We start from the raw sequence: 17,760 nt of genomic DNA, 5'->3' as shown, positions 1-17,760 counted from the left end.
GACCCCAACTCCACAGCCCTGGCCTCCATATCCCTCTCACTTCAGGTGTAAGCTAAGAGCTTATCTATTACAACAGAGTGTGAGGAATGAGACATTGACAGTTTTTTTTAAGTAATAGGTTGAAAAAACAAAACTGGTGAGGGTAGAAAATAAGGAATAATAATTCCTATATTTGTATAGCGCTTTTCTCCTGTCAGGCTCAAAAGGCTGGAGCTGCAGCCACTAGGACACAACCTCCATAGGCAGTAGCAGTGTTGGGGAGTCTTGCCCAAGGTCTCCTACTGAAATAGGTGCTAGCTTATTGAAAAGGAAGAGCCAAGCTTCAAACCCAGGTCTCCTGTGTTAGAGGCAGAGCCCTTACCCAGCACACCATCCAGCCACTACTGGATGAGGTGAGGGGGAACAGGTCTTGGAGACTACAGCGCAGAAAAAGATGCTGAGGAGAAAAAAAAATTAAGGCTGGTTTCACAGTGGGACGTTACAGGCGCACGTTAGAGCAGCCTGTAACGCACCCCACCGCACAGCAATGAAAAATGGGCTGTTCACAGTGCCCACGTTGCGTTACATAGTAACGCTGCGCCACCAGACAACATACTGCATGCAGTACTTTCTAAGCAGCAGAGCTGCGTTAGACTGCTTGCACATGCTCAGTACGGGTGGGTTTTTTTTATTTTGGGGGCGGAGAGGAGGCGGGGAGAGGCCGCTACGTAGCCAGGCACATGGCTACTTAATATTCACTGCACTTGCAGTGTTTTCTTCTTGGAGCGGCCGCTGATTGGCTGGCGGGACCACGTGATGCGGAGAGCTCCGCTCACGTGGTCTCCGCAGTGCCTCCGACAGAGCAGGCGCACCAAGAGCTGCTTGTAACGCGGCTCTTGGTAGCGTCCTGCTCCAACACCACCAGGTGTTGTGTTAGGGGCACGTTATGCAACCTTAACGTCCCCTCTAACGCAACGTCCTGGTGTGAAACCAGCCTAAAGGAACTCCGAGCAGTGCAGAAACTATGGAAAGATGAATATCATTTTAAAGCTCTCTTTCCCTACGCCTTTTTAGTTTTCGCTATTTTCGCGATTGAAATTGCCGCGATTTCGATCGTGAAAATAGAGAAAACTAAAAGGCGTAGGGCGACGATTTAGGTGTCGCCAGAAAGAGGAGAAAGAGCTTTAAAATGATATCCATCTTTCCGTAGTTACATTGTATTATACAGGGCGACTTTTTCTGCTGAATGGAGCTGCTGACTTTGAGAAAAAGTCGTCCTGTGTAATACAATGTAACTATATAAAGATGGATATCATTTTAAAGCTCTCTTTCTGGCGACACCTAAATCGTCGCCCTACGCCTTTTAGTTTTCTCTATTTTCGCGATCGAAATCGCGGCCGCTGCATTTTCAATCGCAAAAATAGCAAAAATTAAAGGCGTAGGGCGGCGGTTTATATATCATTGGAAAGAGGAGAAAGAGAGCTTTAAAATGATATGCATCTTTCCATAGTTTCTGCACTGCTCGGAGTCCCTTTAAAGTGAAGGTAGAGGTTGTGGTTTGGAAAGAGACTAGGTGAAGCAGTTTCTCAGTATTGAAAAGCTGTTTGAGGTTACAGGAGTGTAATTATAATTTTTTTAACTTTTTTATAGGATAGGGAAGCTCGTTTGACCACTGATAGGCCTACTCCTGAGCATGGAGGCAACTTACAACTAGGCTTAGCAAATGCACTTCCTGCTGATTTTGATTGGCTCAGTTTTAAACTGCATAAAATGTTCACCCATACCAGAATGATTTGCTTTGTTTTATTGACCATCTCTATTCCTGAGCTGCTAAAATATGGGCTTGTCCACTTTATGTATGTTCCTATTGTACTGTTATTCTATTCTAGATTCACTCTAGAAGGCTCCCCTTCGCTGGACATATATCCTGGAGATGGCTCTGTTTTTCTATCAGAGGGAGAAGGCATTGGGAAATACTTCAAGCATTACTTCCTCAATAGAGACAAGGAGGTCAGTACAACTCTACGCTGCTGTGAGTGAGATTACCTCAGAGTGGAGCTCCTCAATCTTGTGTCCTGGGAGGGGGGGAGGAATGTGGTCGCGGTTTTGTTTTAAAAGGACAAGCCTTTAATCTATTTTTACTTAACTGGGACTTTCCTCCAGCCCCTAGCAGTCAATTTGGTCCCTCGCCCTAGCTCTGGTCCTCCTAGGTGTCCCGCTGGGCTCTTGTGATGGCTACCAATATCTAATTGATGTCAGTTTTTATGTTCTTGAGCCTGCTGTTAGAAATATCTTCTGTCATTTTTTGTGTGTGTGTTTGTGTCTTAGGTGGAAGACAGACTGTATACGGTCAGGGGTCTGCCTCCAGACAACCCAAGAGCTTTGTATTCTGTGCGGTCTCTCATATCCCAGGCTAAAAGGTTGGTGATTATTATTAGAATGTAAGTATTATATGATTGAATTTGTAGGCCTCAGTTACTTTAACTGAGTTTAGTTAAAATACTTGATTTGCAGAGTCTCCCTTTAAAGAGACTCTGAAGCCTCTTAAAAATCCTTTTTTTTTTCTTTTTTAAACAGTCCTGTTTAATACATTATTCCTACCTAAATCGCTGCATTCCCGCGGCTGTAAACTATCTAAACCCCCCCCCCCCAACTCCCCGGGGGGCGATCCGTGCAACTCTTCCGTGTGAGGCAGGGCTATGAGCTGCAGCCCTGTCTTACACGCGTCTGTCAGCGTGGATCGCCGCCTCTCCCCCGCCCCTCTCAGTCTTTTTTCGCCTGAGAGGGGCGGGGGAGAGCCGGATATCCGCCGCTGACAGACGTGTGTGAGGCAGGGCTGCAGCTCATAGCTCTGCCTCACACGGAAGCGCTTAGGGCAGCAAAGTCCACGACCAAGAAAGTTGTGGATTTTGCAGGGGAGAGGGAGGGAGGGGTTTTTTAGATAGTGGGTTTAGGTAGGGCTAATGTATTAAACAAGATTGTTTAATAAAAAAAGGATTTTTAAGAGGCTTTAGAGTCTCTTTAAGCAGCATTTCTAGAAACACTGGAACATGGTTTTGTGTCTTGCACAAAGCCAGCCAAGGTTAAAGAGCTTATCTAGGCCCGATTGAGGCAGTCTTTTCTGTAAACATCGAGTGTTTTCATATTTCTTAAAGTTTAAACATTAAACAAATGTTCTTCCCAGAACTAGGTGAGTTCGTGCATGCGCAGTAAAGACCGTGCCTGTGATTATATCACAGGGTTTTATCAGCCAATAGCAGGCGATAAGTTATTGATACGTCTCTGCTCAGATGATGTCACATTGAACTCTTTAGAGGTCGGTATTAAAGCAGCCGACGGGCTCCAGAGAGCCACTTCTGGCTTCTGCTGCTTCTGACTTCCACCCTCTACTCTTTTTGTAATGTATTGTCATCTTATCTAACCTGTAGATATAAGCATCTGTATATCTGTTTACTGAATAAACTCCTGAAACTGTAACGACGTCTAAGAAGTCCTATCTCCTATGCTGTTGCTGTGATGAGAGTCAAGTTATCACACTTCCTGTGATATGGTGCCGAACGAAGGTGTAGTGTTGTTGCCAATAGCAACCAACGTATAGATTCTTATACTTATACCAGGGGGGATCCGTTTCCTGCGACCAAGTTAATCATTCAGAGATCTGTTAGTGCCAGGAAATGCTGCCAGGATATCAAAATGCTGCATGCCTTAGAGTACACCTGAAGTGAGAGGGGTATGGAGGCTGCCATATTCATTTCTTAGCCAGGACCAACGAAGGCTCTATGGGATCCGAAGCTTTCATATGAGCTCAAATGGTGCTTTACCATCCCACCTGGTAATTTTCTCTTATGACTACATTCTCCTTATTAGATGCTTGCCTGCTGGTGTCTCATGAAATAACAGTTATTACATTAGAAGTATTGTACTGTGTTTGCAATCAGTTAAAGCATACCTGCATTTTAACATAACCTTTTTAACTATTCACACCAGTGTGTGTGGTATGGGGTGCTTATACTTGCCTGCCCATGGCTTTGGATGGGGTCCCCTCAGTTGCACCACCCTGCTCCGGCACTTGCTCTGTCCATGCTGTGCTCACTGCACTGTTCCATGTGATTGGGTCTAGTCGGAGTCATGAACCGAAGTCGAAGCTCCGCGCTGGAGGAGACCCCCATCAAAACCAATGGATAGGTAATTATATGCAGCCTATACAGGAAACGCTGGTATGACTATTAATGAACTGGAGGCACCAGGCGCCCAGGCTTTCTGCCCATCAATGTATTGGCACATTTACTGACCTGCTGAAGCAGTTTACACTGTGAAACGCATTGTCTTGAATACATTTCCTACTTTTTTATACCCACTCTGTGAACCTCCTTCTGTAAGTTAGGACCTTTCTAATGTATTATATACAAAAGCACTTTTTTGGGGGGGGGGGGGGTGCTTCCAGTTCATTAATACACTTATTACAGTAACCCTTGCCCACCACTTCGCATTCTAATGCTTTTCCCCCTTAAGATTTCTGACAGTTTTGGCATTTCGGCTGTCACTGTTGATATGGCAATAACTTTTTTTTGATTATGACTTACACCATCAAAGTGATACACATGTAGTTTTATTCAGGACAATCTAGGCTTACTTTGGGTACTATTTGTTTTCAAGAAATATTTAATTTTTTTAGACATTTTATAGGGAAAAATTAGGCGTAAGTGCAGAAAATACAGATTTTTTTTTTCATATTTCACCCCTCACAAATTTCACATGACAAGTGCCACCGTTATAAAACCTCTCAAAATATGTTACTTGTTTTTTTCCGGTTAAAATGATACCCTACATACCATATTTCATCACTAGTTGGGAATGTGGCATACCATTATCGCCAGCTTGTGCATTTGAACCTGATAGCTATGGCACACAGTTTGGAGACCCCAGTGCTGTACAGAAACATTGCTAGGCAACAGCTTAGTGATGCATATGTTCAGTGTTGGGTCCTGGAGTTGTCGCCCTAGTGACCGCGCCCTTCACTACGGGCAGCAGCCATAACTGATGTCCACTAATCTTAGGGCTAAGTATAGGTGAGACAGGGGTTAATTAGTTAGGTATGAGTTAATATTTTTCTTGAGGGGAGAGAAACACTTGAATTAATAGGGACACAGTCACTTTAAATAGGAGCTTCAGCCTAAACAAACATACTGTCATTAAGTTACATTAGTTATGTTAATTAAAATAGATAGGTAATATAATCTCTTACCCACCCTGTTTTAAAACAACAGACAAATGTTTGTGATTTCATGGGGGCAGCCATCTTTTTGGTTGGAAGGAGGTGGCAGGGAGCATGAGACACAGTTCCAACTGTCCTGTGTCCTGATCACCCCTCCCAGCTACGCCCGCTAGGCTTCAAATCTCAAATTCAAGATTAAAAAAAATAAAAAAAAAATTGCACCACAACATCAGATATCCCATCATGCTTTGCACAGCATCAGGGGAAAATGTCCGGGCAGTTCTCCTCTGTGCAGCTAAAAATGAGACTTGGGTAATAAGAAAAACAAATTTCTGATGCTGTGAAACTGTTAAAGAAATACCAAGCCTTTTCAGTGCTGCTGAGTAGATTTTTAGTCTGGAGGTTCACTTTAATATTTTTTTTTTCCTCGTTTTCAAGAACGAGTGCTGCTAGTAGCACAGCTACGTGCACGCGCAGGGTCAATATGGGCACGTGCATGCACACGTGGGGTTGCGCTGGAGCGCTCGGCAGTGTTTTAACTGCAGGACATGAATGTTACGTCCTGGAATGTACAGGCAGGGCCAATTGGGATGTAAAATTCATGTCCTGAAATCTTAAGTGGTTAAGGGATTAACTTCACTTGTGAAGTAAATACTTTTCTTGGAGCCGCGACCGCCACATTCCTTCCAAAGGCGAGTGGGGACGGTACATCCCCCACATGCCGTATGAGTGGTTTCCTCCTGGAGCAACCCACACTTGTGAGTATTGCAATTATCTGATATAATTTCCCCAAGTGCCCAGCTATACTTCACCAGATCAGGCTCCCGGTGTCTGTGCGTTCTTTGTTTCCACAAGTACTGACACACTGGTATGGGTAGTTTATAGATTTTCTGTCCGTTCAGATGCCTTTCAAGACAAGACACAGAACATTTATATTGCGCTTTTCTCCTGGTGGACTCAAAGTGCCAGAAGTGTAGCCACTAGGGCGCGCTCTATAGGCAGCAGCAGTATTAGGGAGTCTTGCCCAAGGTCTCCTTGCTGAATAGTCGCTGGCTTGCTGGACAGGAAGAGCTGAGATTCGAACCCAGGCCTCCTGTATCAGAGGCAAAGCCCTTTACCATTTCACTATCCAGTGTATTTTGAATCTGGATATTGTTTGTTGGATTACAGTAGGAACATTATACTATGACTGCAGTAGGGATTAGACTGTGAGCTCCTGAGAGCGAGTCCATGACTATGTACTCTCCTGAAGAGGCTAAGGAGGTTGTCAGCACTCCAGGAGTCCATGCTAATTATTGTGTTAGCACGTTCAGCAGAACTACAGGCTTTCACCAGCAGATGGCACCAAAATACAAGAAATTGCCCTCACCGACCTTTTTGAAAGGTATTTAGTCCCTCAATCTTTTTCAGTTGAGTTGTTCAGCTGAAAGTGTTTGGATAAAATAAAACTGAACTGTACCATCCTCCATCACTAATATAATAGCAATAACAATTAGGTCTCCTGCACATCATGGTTTTTTTAGTTCCTGAAAATATCTTTGCAGCAATTTCCATTTTTCATTTTCTAGCAGTAATATCCGGCTATTCTTATCTGCAGCGTTCCTGCTATTATCATCTGTAAGTCATACATACACACTGCAGCAAGGCTAATTATTCATATTAATGGGATGTTGCTGTAAATGGCACTTAGATGTTTCTGTCTCCTCCATTTCCTGTGTAATTATATCGATATGAAGTGCAGGCGTGCCGTAATAGGAATTGCCATGCTCTAGAATTGACTTATTAGTTTATATATTTTCCTTTTCTTCTCTCTTCCCAACCCCTCTCCCCCCCCCCCCCCCACCTCCACACTTCTTCTATGAACCTTAAAGTAGACTTGTAGGGAAAAAAAAGAGCCCCGGGGGGGGGGGGGTTACTTGCCTCAGGAGGGGATTCCTCTGGATCGCCCTTCTCCCTCCACCAATCCTTTCCGGCGCTGGCAGCTACTAGTTACTCTCCCCTCGGACTCACGCGGAAATAGCCGAGCCTGATAGGGTCCACTCTACTGCACAGGTAGCACAAATAGCCGAGCCTGATAAGGTCCACTCTACTGCACAGGTAGCACAAATAGCAGAGCCTGATAAGGTCCACTCTACTGCACAGGTAGCACAAATAGCTTAGCCTGATAGGGTCCACTCTACTGCACAGGTAGCACAAATAGCCGAGCCTGATAGGGTCCACTCTACTGCACAGGTAGCACAAATAGCCGAGCCTGATAAGGTCCACTCTACTGCACAGGTAGCACAAATAGCCGAGCCTGATAGGGTCCACTCTACTGCACAGGTAGCACAAATAGCTGAGCCTGATAAGGTCCACTCTACTGCACAGGTAGCACAACTAGCTTAGCCTGATAGGGTCCACTCTACTGCACAGGTAGCACAAATAGCAGAGCCTGATAAGGTCCACTCTACTGCACAGGTAGCACAAATAGCTTAGCCTGATAGGGTCCACTCTACTGCACAGGTAGCACAAATAGCCGAGCCTGATAGGGTCCACTCTACTGCACAGGTAGCACAAATAGCAGAGCCTGATAAGGTCCACTCTACTGCACAGGTAGCACAAATAGCCGAGCCTGATAAGGTCCACTCTACTGCACAGGTAGCACAAATAGCCGAGCCTGATAGGGTCCACTCTACTGCACAGGTAGCACAAATAGCTGAGCCTGATAAGGTCCACTCTACTGCACAGGTAGCACAAATAGCAGAGCCTGATAAGGTCCACTCTACTGCACAGGTAGCACAAATAGCAGAGCCTGATAAGGTCCACTCTACTGCACAGGTAGCACAAATAGCTTAGCCTGATAAGGTCCACTCTACTGCACAGGTAGCACAAATAGCCGAGCCTGATAGGGTCCACTCTACTGCACAGGTAGCACAAATAGCAGAGCCTGATAAGGTCCACTCTACTGCACAGGTAGCACAAATAGCCGAGCCTGATAGGGTCCACTCTACTGCACAGGTAGCACAAATAGCAGAGCCTGATAAGGTCCACTCTACTGCACAGGTAGCACAAATAGCCGAGCCTGATAGGGTCCACTCTACTGCACAGGTAGCACAAATAGCAGAGCCTGATAAGGTCCACTCTACTGCACAGGTAGCACAAATAGCAGAGCCTGATAAGGTCCACTCTACTGCACAGGTAGCACAAATAGCTTAGCCTGATAAGGTCCACTCTACTGCACAGGTAGCACAAATAGCAGAGCCTGATAAGGTCCACTCTACTGCACAGATAGCACAAATAGCAGAGCCTGATAAGGTCCACTCTACTGCACAGGTAGCACAAATAGCTTAGCCTGATCGGGTCCACTCTACTGCACAGGTAGCACAAATAGCAGAGCCTGATAAGGTCCACTCTACTGCACAGGTAGCACAAATAGCCGAGCCTGATCGGGTCCACTCTACTGCACAGGTAGCACAAATAGCCGAGCCTGATAAGGTCCACTCTACTGCACAGGTAGCACAAATAGCTTAGCCTGATAGGGTCCACTCTACTGCACAGGTAGCACAAATAGCAGAGCCTGATAAGGTCCACTCTACTGCACAGGTAGCACAAATAGCTTAGCCTGATAGGGTCCACTCTACTGCACAGGTAGCACAAATAGCAGAGTCTGATAAGGTCCACTCTACTGCACAGGTAGCACAAATAGCTGAGCCTGATAAGGTCCACTCTACTGCACAGGTAGCACAAATAGCCGAGCCTGATAAGGTCCACTCTACTGCACAGGTAGCACAAATAGCTTAGCCTGATAGGGTCCATTCTACTGCACAGGTAGCACAAATAGCAGAGCCTGATAAGGTCCACTCTACTGCACAGGTAGCACAAATAGCTTAGCCTGATAGGGTCCACTCTACTGCACAGGTAGCACAAATAGCAGAGCCTGATAAGGTCCACTCTACTGCACAGGTAGCACAAATAGCTGAGCCTGATAAGGTCCACTCTACTGCACAGGTAGCACAAATAGCTGAGCCTGATAAGGTCCACTCTACTGCACAGGTAGCACAAATAGCCGAGCCTGATAAGGTCCACTCTACTGCACAGGTAGCACAAATAGCTTAGCCTGATAGGGTCCATTCTACTGCACAGGTAGCACAAATAGCTGAGCCTCATAAGGTCCACTCTACTGCACAGGTAGCACAAATAGCCGAGCCTGATAAGGTCCACTCTACTGCACAGGTAGCACAAATAGCCGAGCCTGATAAGGTCCACTCTACTGCACAGGTAGCACAAATAGCTTAGCCTGATAGGGTCCATTCTACTGCACAGGTAGCACAAATAGCTGAGCCTGATAAGGTCCACTCTACTGCACAGGTAGCACAAATAGCCGAGCCTGATAAGGTCCACTCTACTGCACAGGTAGCACAAATAGCCGAGCCTGATAGGGTCCACTCTACTGCACAGGTAGCACAAATAGCCGAGCCTGATCGGGTCCACTCTACTGCACAGGTAGCACAAATAGCCGAGCCTGATCGAGTCCACTCTACTGCACAGGTAGCACAAATAGCCAAGCCTGATCGGGTCCACTCTACTGCACAGGTAGCACAAATAGCCGAGCCTGATCGGGTCCACTCTACTGCACAGGTAGCACAAATAGCCGAGCCTGATAGGGTCCACTCTACTGCACAGGTAGCACAAATAGCCGAGCCTGATCGGGTCCACTCTACTGCACAGGTAGCACAAATAGCCGAGCCTGATAAGGTCCACTCTACTGCACAGGTAGCACAAATAGCTGAGCCTGATCGGGTCCACTCCACTGCACAGGTAGCACAAATAGCCGAGCCTGATAGGGTCCACTCTACTGCACAGGTAGCACAAATAGCCGAGCCTGATCGGGTCCACTCTACTGCACAGGTAGCACAAATAGCCGAGCCTGATCGGGTCCACTCTACTGCACAGGTAGCACAAATAGCAGAGCCTGATAGGGTCCACTCTACTGCACAGGTAGCACAAATAGCAGAGCCTGATAAGGTCCACTCTACTGCACAGGTAGCACAAATAGCCGAGCCTGATCGGGTCCACTCCACTGCACAGGTAGCACAAATAGCCGAGCCTGATAGGGTCCACTCTACTGCACAGGTAGCACAAATAGCCGAGCCTGATCGGGTCCACTCTACTGCACAGGTAGCACAAATAGCCGAGCCTGATCGGGTCCACTCTACTGCACAGGTAGCACAAATAGCCGAGCCTGATAGGGTCCACTCTACTGCACAGGTAGCACAAATAGCCGAGCCTGATAGGGTCCACTCTACTGCACAGGTAGCACAAATAGCCGAGCCTGATAGGGTCCACTCTACTGCACAGGTAGCACAAATAGCCGAGCCTGATAAGGTCCACTCTACTGCACAGGTAGCACAAATAGCTGAGCCTGATAGGGTCCACTCTACTGCACAGGTAGCACAAATAGCCGAGCCTGATCGGGTCCACTCCACTGCACAGGTAGCACAAATAGCCGAGCCTGATTGTGCTACCTGTGCAGTAGAGTGGACCCTATCAGGCTCGGCTATTTGTGCTACCTGTGCAGTAGAGTGGACCCTAATAGCCGAGCCTGATAGGGTCCACTCTACTGCACAGGTAGCACAAATAGTCGAGCCTGATCGGGTCCACTCTACTGCACAGGTAGCACAAATAGCCGAGCCTGATAGGGTCCACTCTACTGCACAGGTAGCACAAATAGTCGAGCCTGATCGGGTCCACTCCACTGCACAGGTAGCATAAATAGCCGAGCCTGATCGGGTCCACTCTACTGCACAGGTGACTCGCGACTGTGCAGTAGAGTGGACCCAATCGAGCTCTGATGGAAATGGGAAGCTGATATTGCCCCTGTGCGAGGCTCCTGACAAGCTGATATTTGGGGGTCCCAGTACTGGATCCCCTCTGCCGAGGAGGAAGATGGATGTCCTCCCCTCCCAAGGTAAGTACCCCTAGAGGCTCACTACAGGTACACTTTAACCCTTTCGTGTCTCAGGTATATGTACAAGTTTTGGAATGTTTTTTTTTCTACTTATTGTTTCTCTTTCCTGAATCAGCTGTGTGGGCACCACGGTGGTGTAGTGGTTAGTGCTCTCGCCTTGCAGCGTTGGGTCCCTTGTTTGAATCACAGCCAGGGCACTATCTGCACAGTGTTTGTATGTTCTCCCCGTGTCTGTATGAGTTTACTCCAGGCACTCCAGTTTCCTCCCACATCCTAAAAACATACAGGCAATTTAGTTGGCTTCCTCCTTCATTGGTCCTAGTCTACAATACATATAGACACAGGACTATGGTAGGGATTAGATAGTGAGCCCCTCTGAGGGACAGTTAAAGGGGAACTGAAGTAAGAGTTATACGGAGGCTGCCATATTTATTTTCTTTTAATCAGTACCAGTTGCCTGGCAGCCCTGCTGGTCTATTTCTCTGCAGTAGTATCTGAATAACACCAGAAACAAGCATGCAGCTAGTCTTGTCAGATCTGACTTTAAAGTCTGAAACACCTGATCTGCTGCATGCTTGTTCAGGGGCTATGGCTAATAGCATTAGAGGCAGAGGATCAGCAGGGCTTCCAGGCAACTGGTATTGCTTAAAAGGAAATAAACATGGCAGCCTCCATATACCTCTCTCTTCAGTTCCCTTTTAAGTGACAGGACAATATACTCTGTACGGAGCTGTGGAAGATGTCAGTGCTATATAAATACTAAATAATAATCTGCATGCTTGTTCAGGGTTTATGGCTAAAAGTATTAGAGAAGGAGGATCAGCAGGACAGCCAGGCAATATACACTGTTTTAAATGAAATGAGCTGCCAAATCCATTTCACTTCAGGTTCACTTTGTGAAAATATTAAAGGCAACAGATCGGCACAAGACACAGGTCTCTGAGTGCAGTCTGATTATCCCCGACTATACAGGTTTTCTGTATGTCTGCAATTGTAGATGGTGGATTTGTGGCACTGTGACCCACTTCAGAGTGTTTATGGACTGTTAGGCCTCATGTGGCGCAGAACCACGTTGTGGTGCATACAATATATAGAGAAACCCTCCTATGAAATGACAGATCTAAGCAGGGCTGTGGAGTCGGAGCAATTTTGGGCACCCAGAGTTGGAGTCGGAGTCGTGGTTTCATAAACTGAGGAGTCGGGAGTCGGGTGATTTTTGTACAAAATCCACTCCCCTGTTAAATATTAGACTAAGGAGTCGGAGTCATTTTGGTTACCCGGAGTTGGAGTCGGAGTCGTGGTTTAATAAACTGAGGAGTTGGAGTCGGAAGATTTTTTGTACCGACTCCACAGCCCTGAATCTAAGTGGTTTCCTCTATCACCAACATTTTGTCCTAGACACCTCATCTTGCGTTTTTGCTCTGTTAGTTCCCTTTTCCTCCTGGCTGCGACCATCAGCACCTTCTGGTTGCAATTTCATGCAATGGGAGCATTTATAACTTCACATCGTATGATGCAAAGTGGTGTTACCCGGCAACAGAAAAACATGACCTGACAGGTCTGAGCACAGCTGGGCTCACATGTAAATTTGTGGTGGGTCCATCTTTTTTACACAGTGCCGAGCGCTACCGAGCATCCGACCGCTGCAGGGAAGCAGCTTACAGGTGGTGAATTCACCACCTTCAGCCTCCTGTAGAAAAGTGACCTTATTGAGTAAGAGGAGCTATGGGCAGAGCCGGGACAAGGTCCTCCAGCACCCAAGGCTGAGACCCCAAAGTGCGCCCCTCCATCCCTCCCACCCCAGCTGTCACACACTGATTGCTATTAGAGTAAGAGGCACCCCAGGGCCCCCTAGTTATCTGGCTTGCAGTCACTTCCATGTATCTCCTTTTCTTATTTCTCTCTGCCAGAGCTGGGACAAGGTCCTCCAGCACCCAAGGCTGAGACCCCAAAGTGCGCCCCTCCATCCCTCCACCCCAGCCGTCACACACTGATTGCTCTTAGACTAAGAGGCACCCCAGGGCCCCCAACACCTTAATCTCTAGTTACTGTATCTGGCTTGCAGTTACTGCCATGTATCTCCTTTTCTTATTTCTTTCTGCTTCAAACACAATTAGGAATGACAGCTGAATGAAATGTGCGCCCCCTCCTACACTGTGCCCTGAGGCTGGAGCCTCTCCAGCCTATGCCTCGGCCCGGCCCTGGCTATGGGTGTTTTGACTGCATATCATCTCTTTCAACCCCTTCTTGCTGATGCACAAAAAATATAACATTCTGTAATCCTGTTACTTCACTGACCGCATTTTCTTTGGAAGCACAATTTCATCATGCCGCTGTCTGGTTACCAAGGTTGTGAACTGCAGTGTGGCCCCAAAGGGGGGGGGGGGGGGGAAACCCACAAGTGGTGTGGTCTCCAGTCATGTGACCCCTTGTGATCACGTGACTAGCTAAACACTGATCAAAGGGAGAAACTTTCCCTCATCAGGGCTTTTTTAACACTAATGTGATTCTGATATCCGATTTTTTTTTTTTTTAATTTTTTTTTTTTATGCGATTTACAAAGTCCTGCAAGCTTTGTTGTTGTTTTTTGTTTTGTTTTTGCATTTCTTTTCGTGTGTTGCTAGTATCCAGTGAAAATCTCAAATCTGTATTTCAAATCAGAATTGCGATTTGCAGTGTAAAAGAAGCCTTAAGGTGGTCTGAAACTCTGACATAACATTCAATTAAAATGTGTTTTCCTACTTTTTATTACTCATACAGTTATCAGATTTGCTTTTGTGCACACGTAATATTGTTTGTTATTAAATTACACGTTTCCAAAGTGTAGTTTTTCTTGCCCTGAAAGCTGACATTGCATTTTATTCTTTTTCTGTTATAACTGCTTTTTATTATATATCAAAATCTTCTAATGAGCTATTCTGAACTCTGTGTGCCTGAAGCAGAGGCAGCTTCTCGGAGAGTCTGTTTACATTCCAGTGTTGATACATTTGTGTTCAACAAGTAAAAAAGATACTGTTATCTCCAGTTTGGATGCCAGATTTGAAGCTGAATAGCAGGAGAAAGTGCTGTGTTTAACCATTTCAGTGATGTTCTGCTAGATTATTATTTTTCTGGGATAGTAGCTTTCAAGCTGTGAGTGATCTTTTGGAGCAAAGTAGAAATACTGGCTTTTAGACCACTTTAAGGTGGCCACACACCATGCATTTTTTAGTTTTTTTATTTTTTTTTTTATGTTTTTGTTTTCAATTCAAGGAGTACAATCAATGTATCTGATTGTTACATTTGAAAAATCTGACCAATATACCACACACACACGTTAATTTTTTTTCCCCAATCAGAAAAAAAGATTTAAAACACTGAGAATATTGCTTGGGTGTATACTGTATATTAAGAAATTGATAATCTACCCTACACCATACAATTTTTCATAAAAATTGATCCGAAAAATCCACCACGCCTGGGAAATCCAATCAGATCTTTTATCTTTTGCTTGAATTAAAAAAAAACAAAAAACTTTTTTACCCCCAGGTAATCGTTTTTATCGATTTACAGTAAAATCAGAGCATTTTATTGTATCGTGTGTGGCCACCTTTACTTAGATATGAATTGTCAGTCGGAGAGTTTAGGTGCAATAATTTGGTGTGCATCTATTGCCAGCTTCTGTGTTTGATCTTAGTATACTGTATAGCGCCTATTAATAATTACAATTATACAAAATCGCTGATGCCTTTTTTTTTTTTTTTTTTTTTTCCATTTATTTATGAAGTGTGTTGTTATGTTTATCAGTTGTTTTCTTGTTCCAGGTTTTGGGAGCTGTGCTGCAGTAAGAGGCTTACCTTAAATTCTCTCTCTAACTCCTGTTGCTGGGAGATGGTATGATAATCCAGCTTTACATAATTTTACATTTTCATGCTTGCAGAAATAACTAATTTGCTTGCCACAATGCAAACTAGGATATAGGCAAGGCCTGCTTTAAGCTCATTTGCATGCAGCTCGTCATGTATAGGCTGTGTGATTTTCATCTCCTCTGAGCTTTTGTATGTGGCTGTTGTCTTAATGGGCAGACTGTAGTGACATATAGCAAAATGCAGTAAATTATTCAGGATGCCCACTTTTATGGTAGTTTTCCTGGTTTTAGCTTAAAGGTCCACTGTCGCGAATACTTTAAAATATATATTGCATAGTTACATAGTTATTTGGGTTGAAAAAAGACATACGTCCATCGAGTTCAACCAGGGAACAAAGTACAACACCAGCCTGCTCCCTCACATATCCCTGTTGATCCAGAGGAAGGCAAAAACCCTTACAAGGCATGGTCCAATTAGCCTCAAAAAGGGAAAAAATTCCTTCCCGACTCCAGATGACAATCAAATAAAATCCCTGGATCGACATCACTGGGCATTACCTAGTAATTGTAGCCATGGATGTCTTTCAACACAAGGAAAGCATCTAAGCCCCCTTTAAATGCAGGTTTAGAGTTTGCCATAACTACTTCCTGTGGCAATGCATTCCACATCTTAATCACTCTTACTGTAAAGAACCCTTTCTTAAATAAATGGCTGAAACGTTTTTCCTCTATGCGCAGATCATGTCCTCTAGTCCTTTGAGAAGGCCTAGGGACAAAAAGCTCATCCGCCAAGCTTTTATATTGCCCTCTGATGCATTTATACATGTTAATTAGATCCCCTCTAAGGCGTCTTTTCTCTAGACTAAATAAACCCAGTTTATCTAACCTTTCTTGATAAGTGAGACCTTCCATCCCACGTATCAATTTTGTTGCTCGTCTCTGCACCTGCTCTAAAACTGCAATATCTTTTTTGTAATGTGGTGCCCAGAACTGAATTCTATATTCCAGATGTGGCCTTACTAGAGAGTTAAACAGGGGGCAATATTATGCTAGCATCTCGAGTTTTTATTTCCTTTTTAATGCATCCCAAAATTGTATTAGCTTTAGCTGCAGCAGCTCGGCATTGAGTACGATTATTTAACTTGTTGTCGATGAGTACTCCTAAAGGTGGCCACTAACTATACAATTTTTTTCATCCAATTTTACCAAATCTATGTAGTATAAGGGTAAATTGAGTGAATATATTGAATGAATAATTTAGGCAGGTACCTTTTATATTACATAGAAATAGGTAAGATTAGATGAAAAAATTGTATAGTTAGTGGCCAGCTTAAAGGGATACTGTAGGGGCGTCGGGGGAAAATGAGTTGAACTTACCTGGGGCTTCTAATGCTCCCCCGCAGACATCCTGTGCCCGCACAGCCACTCACTGATGCTCCGGCCCCGCCTCCGGTTCACTTCTGGAATTTCAGACTTTAAAGTCTGAAAACCACTGTGCCTGCGTTGCCGTGTCCTAGCTCCCGCTGATGTCACCAGGAGCGTACTGCACAGGCACAGACCATACTGGGCCTTCCCAGTACTCTCCTGGTGACCTCAGCGGGAGCGAGGATACGGCAACGCAGGCACAGTGGTTTTCAGACTTTAAAGTCTGAAATTCCAGAAGTGAACTGGAGGCGGGGCTAGAGCATCGGTGAGTGGCTGCGCAGGCACAGGATGTCTGCGGGGGACCATTAGAAGCCCGGGTAACTTCAACCCATTTTCCCCCGACCCCCTACAGTATTCCTTTAAGTCCTTCTCCTAGTTTGATGTTCCCAACTGTATCCCATATATTTTGTATGGTGCTAGACCATTCGTACAACCAAAATGCATGACTTTACATTTGTCAACATTGAATTTCATCTGCCATGTATGTGCCCATATAGCCATCCTATCCAGATCCTGTTGCAATATGACACTATCTTCCTGAGAGTTGATGATACAGCACAATTTTGGATCATCTGCAAAAATAGCAACATTGCTCACTACTGCATCTAGTAGGTCATTAATAAATAAATTGAAGAGCACTGGACCCAGAACAGACCCCTGTGGGACCCCACTGCTAACAGTCTCCCATTTTGAGTATGATCCATTGACCACAACTCTTTGTTTTCTGTCCATTAGCCAGTTCCCTATCCATGCACACAGACTCTTCCCCAGTCCTTGCATCCTCAACTTTTGCACCAGACTTCTGTGGGGAACAGTGTTGAAGGCCTTTGCAAAGTCCAAGTATATCACATCTACAGCATTCCCAATATCCATATTAGCATTCACTACCTCATAAAAGCTGAGCATGTTAGTCAAACAGGACCTGTCTTTAGTAAATCCATGCTGATGCATTTAATAACTCTGCCTTACCTTGGTCATCCACCATTGAGTTCCCACCCTCATCCTTTAGGAGTCCAATACAGTCTGTAAAAATATACAGATAAGTGCATTTATTCCAGAGTAAAATGAGCCATAAATGACCTCCTATGCTGCTCCTCATTTGCAGTAAGTAGTGGAAATCTGACGTTACTGACAGGTTTTGGACCAGCCCATCTCCTCATGGGGGGGGGGGGTCCCGGGGTTTTCTTTATTTTCAAAAGCACTTAGCGAAGGCAGTTGCTCTATCCAACTGCCAAAAAGGTGTAAGGTGAGCATGGAGGCTGGCCAGCGTCTCTCTAAATCTTTTTTTTTTTTTTTTTTTTTTACACTTAGGAAGAAACATACTTTTTATTTGTATGTGTTTACATG

General features: G+C 45.1%; 1 protein-coding gene across 1 annotated transcript in view; it reads left to right on the top strand.

Moving 5' to 3' along the window:
* C1H5orf34 (chromosome 1 C5orf34 homolog) overlaps positions 1-17,760 on the top strand; it is a 44,633-nt gene that overhangs the window by 13,475 nt on the left and 13,398 nt on the right. Inside the window, exons 5-7 of the mRNA XM_068251209.1 lie at positions 1,869-1,989; positions 2,308-2,399; positions 14,945-15,014. Coding sequence (XP_068107310.1) covers positions 1,869-1,989; positions 2,308-2,399; positions 14,945-15,014 — 283 coding nt within the window. The remainder of the gene's footprint in view (positions 1-1,868; positions 1,990-2,307; positions 2,400-14,944; positions 15,015-17,760) is intronic.

Source organism: Hyperolius riggenbachi, chromosome 1 (genome assembly GCF_040937935.1).
Source record: "Hyperolius riggenbachi isolate aHypRig1 chromosome 1, aHypRig1.pri, whole genome shotgun sequence".
Lineage (NCBI taxonomy): Eukaryota > Metazoa > Chordata > Amphibia > Anura > Hyperoliidae > Hyperolius > Hyperolius riggenbachi.
Note: the sequence above shows the minus strand (reverse complement) of the source record. Positions and strands in the feature narration are given on the sequence as shown.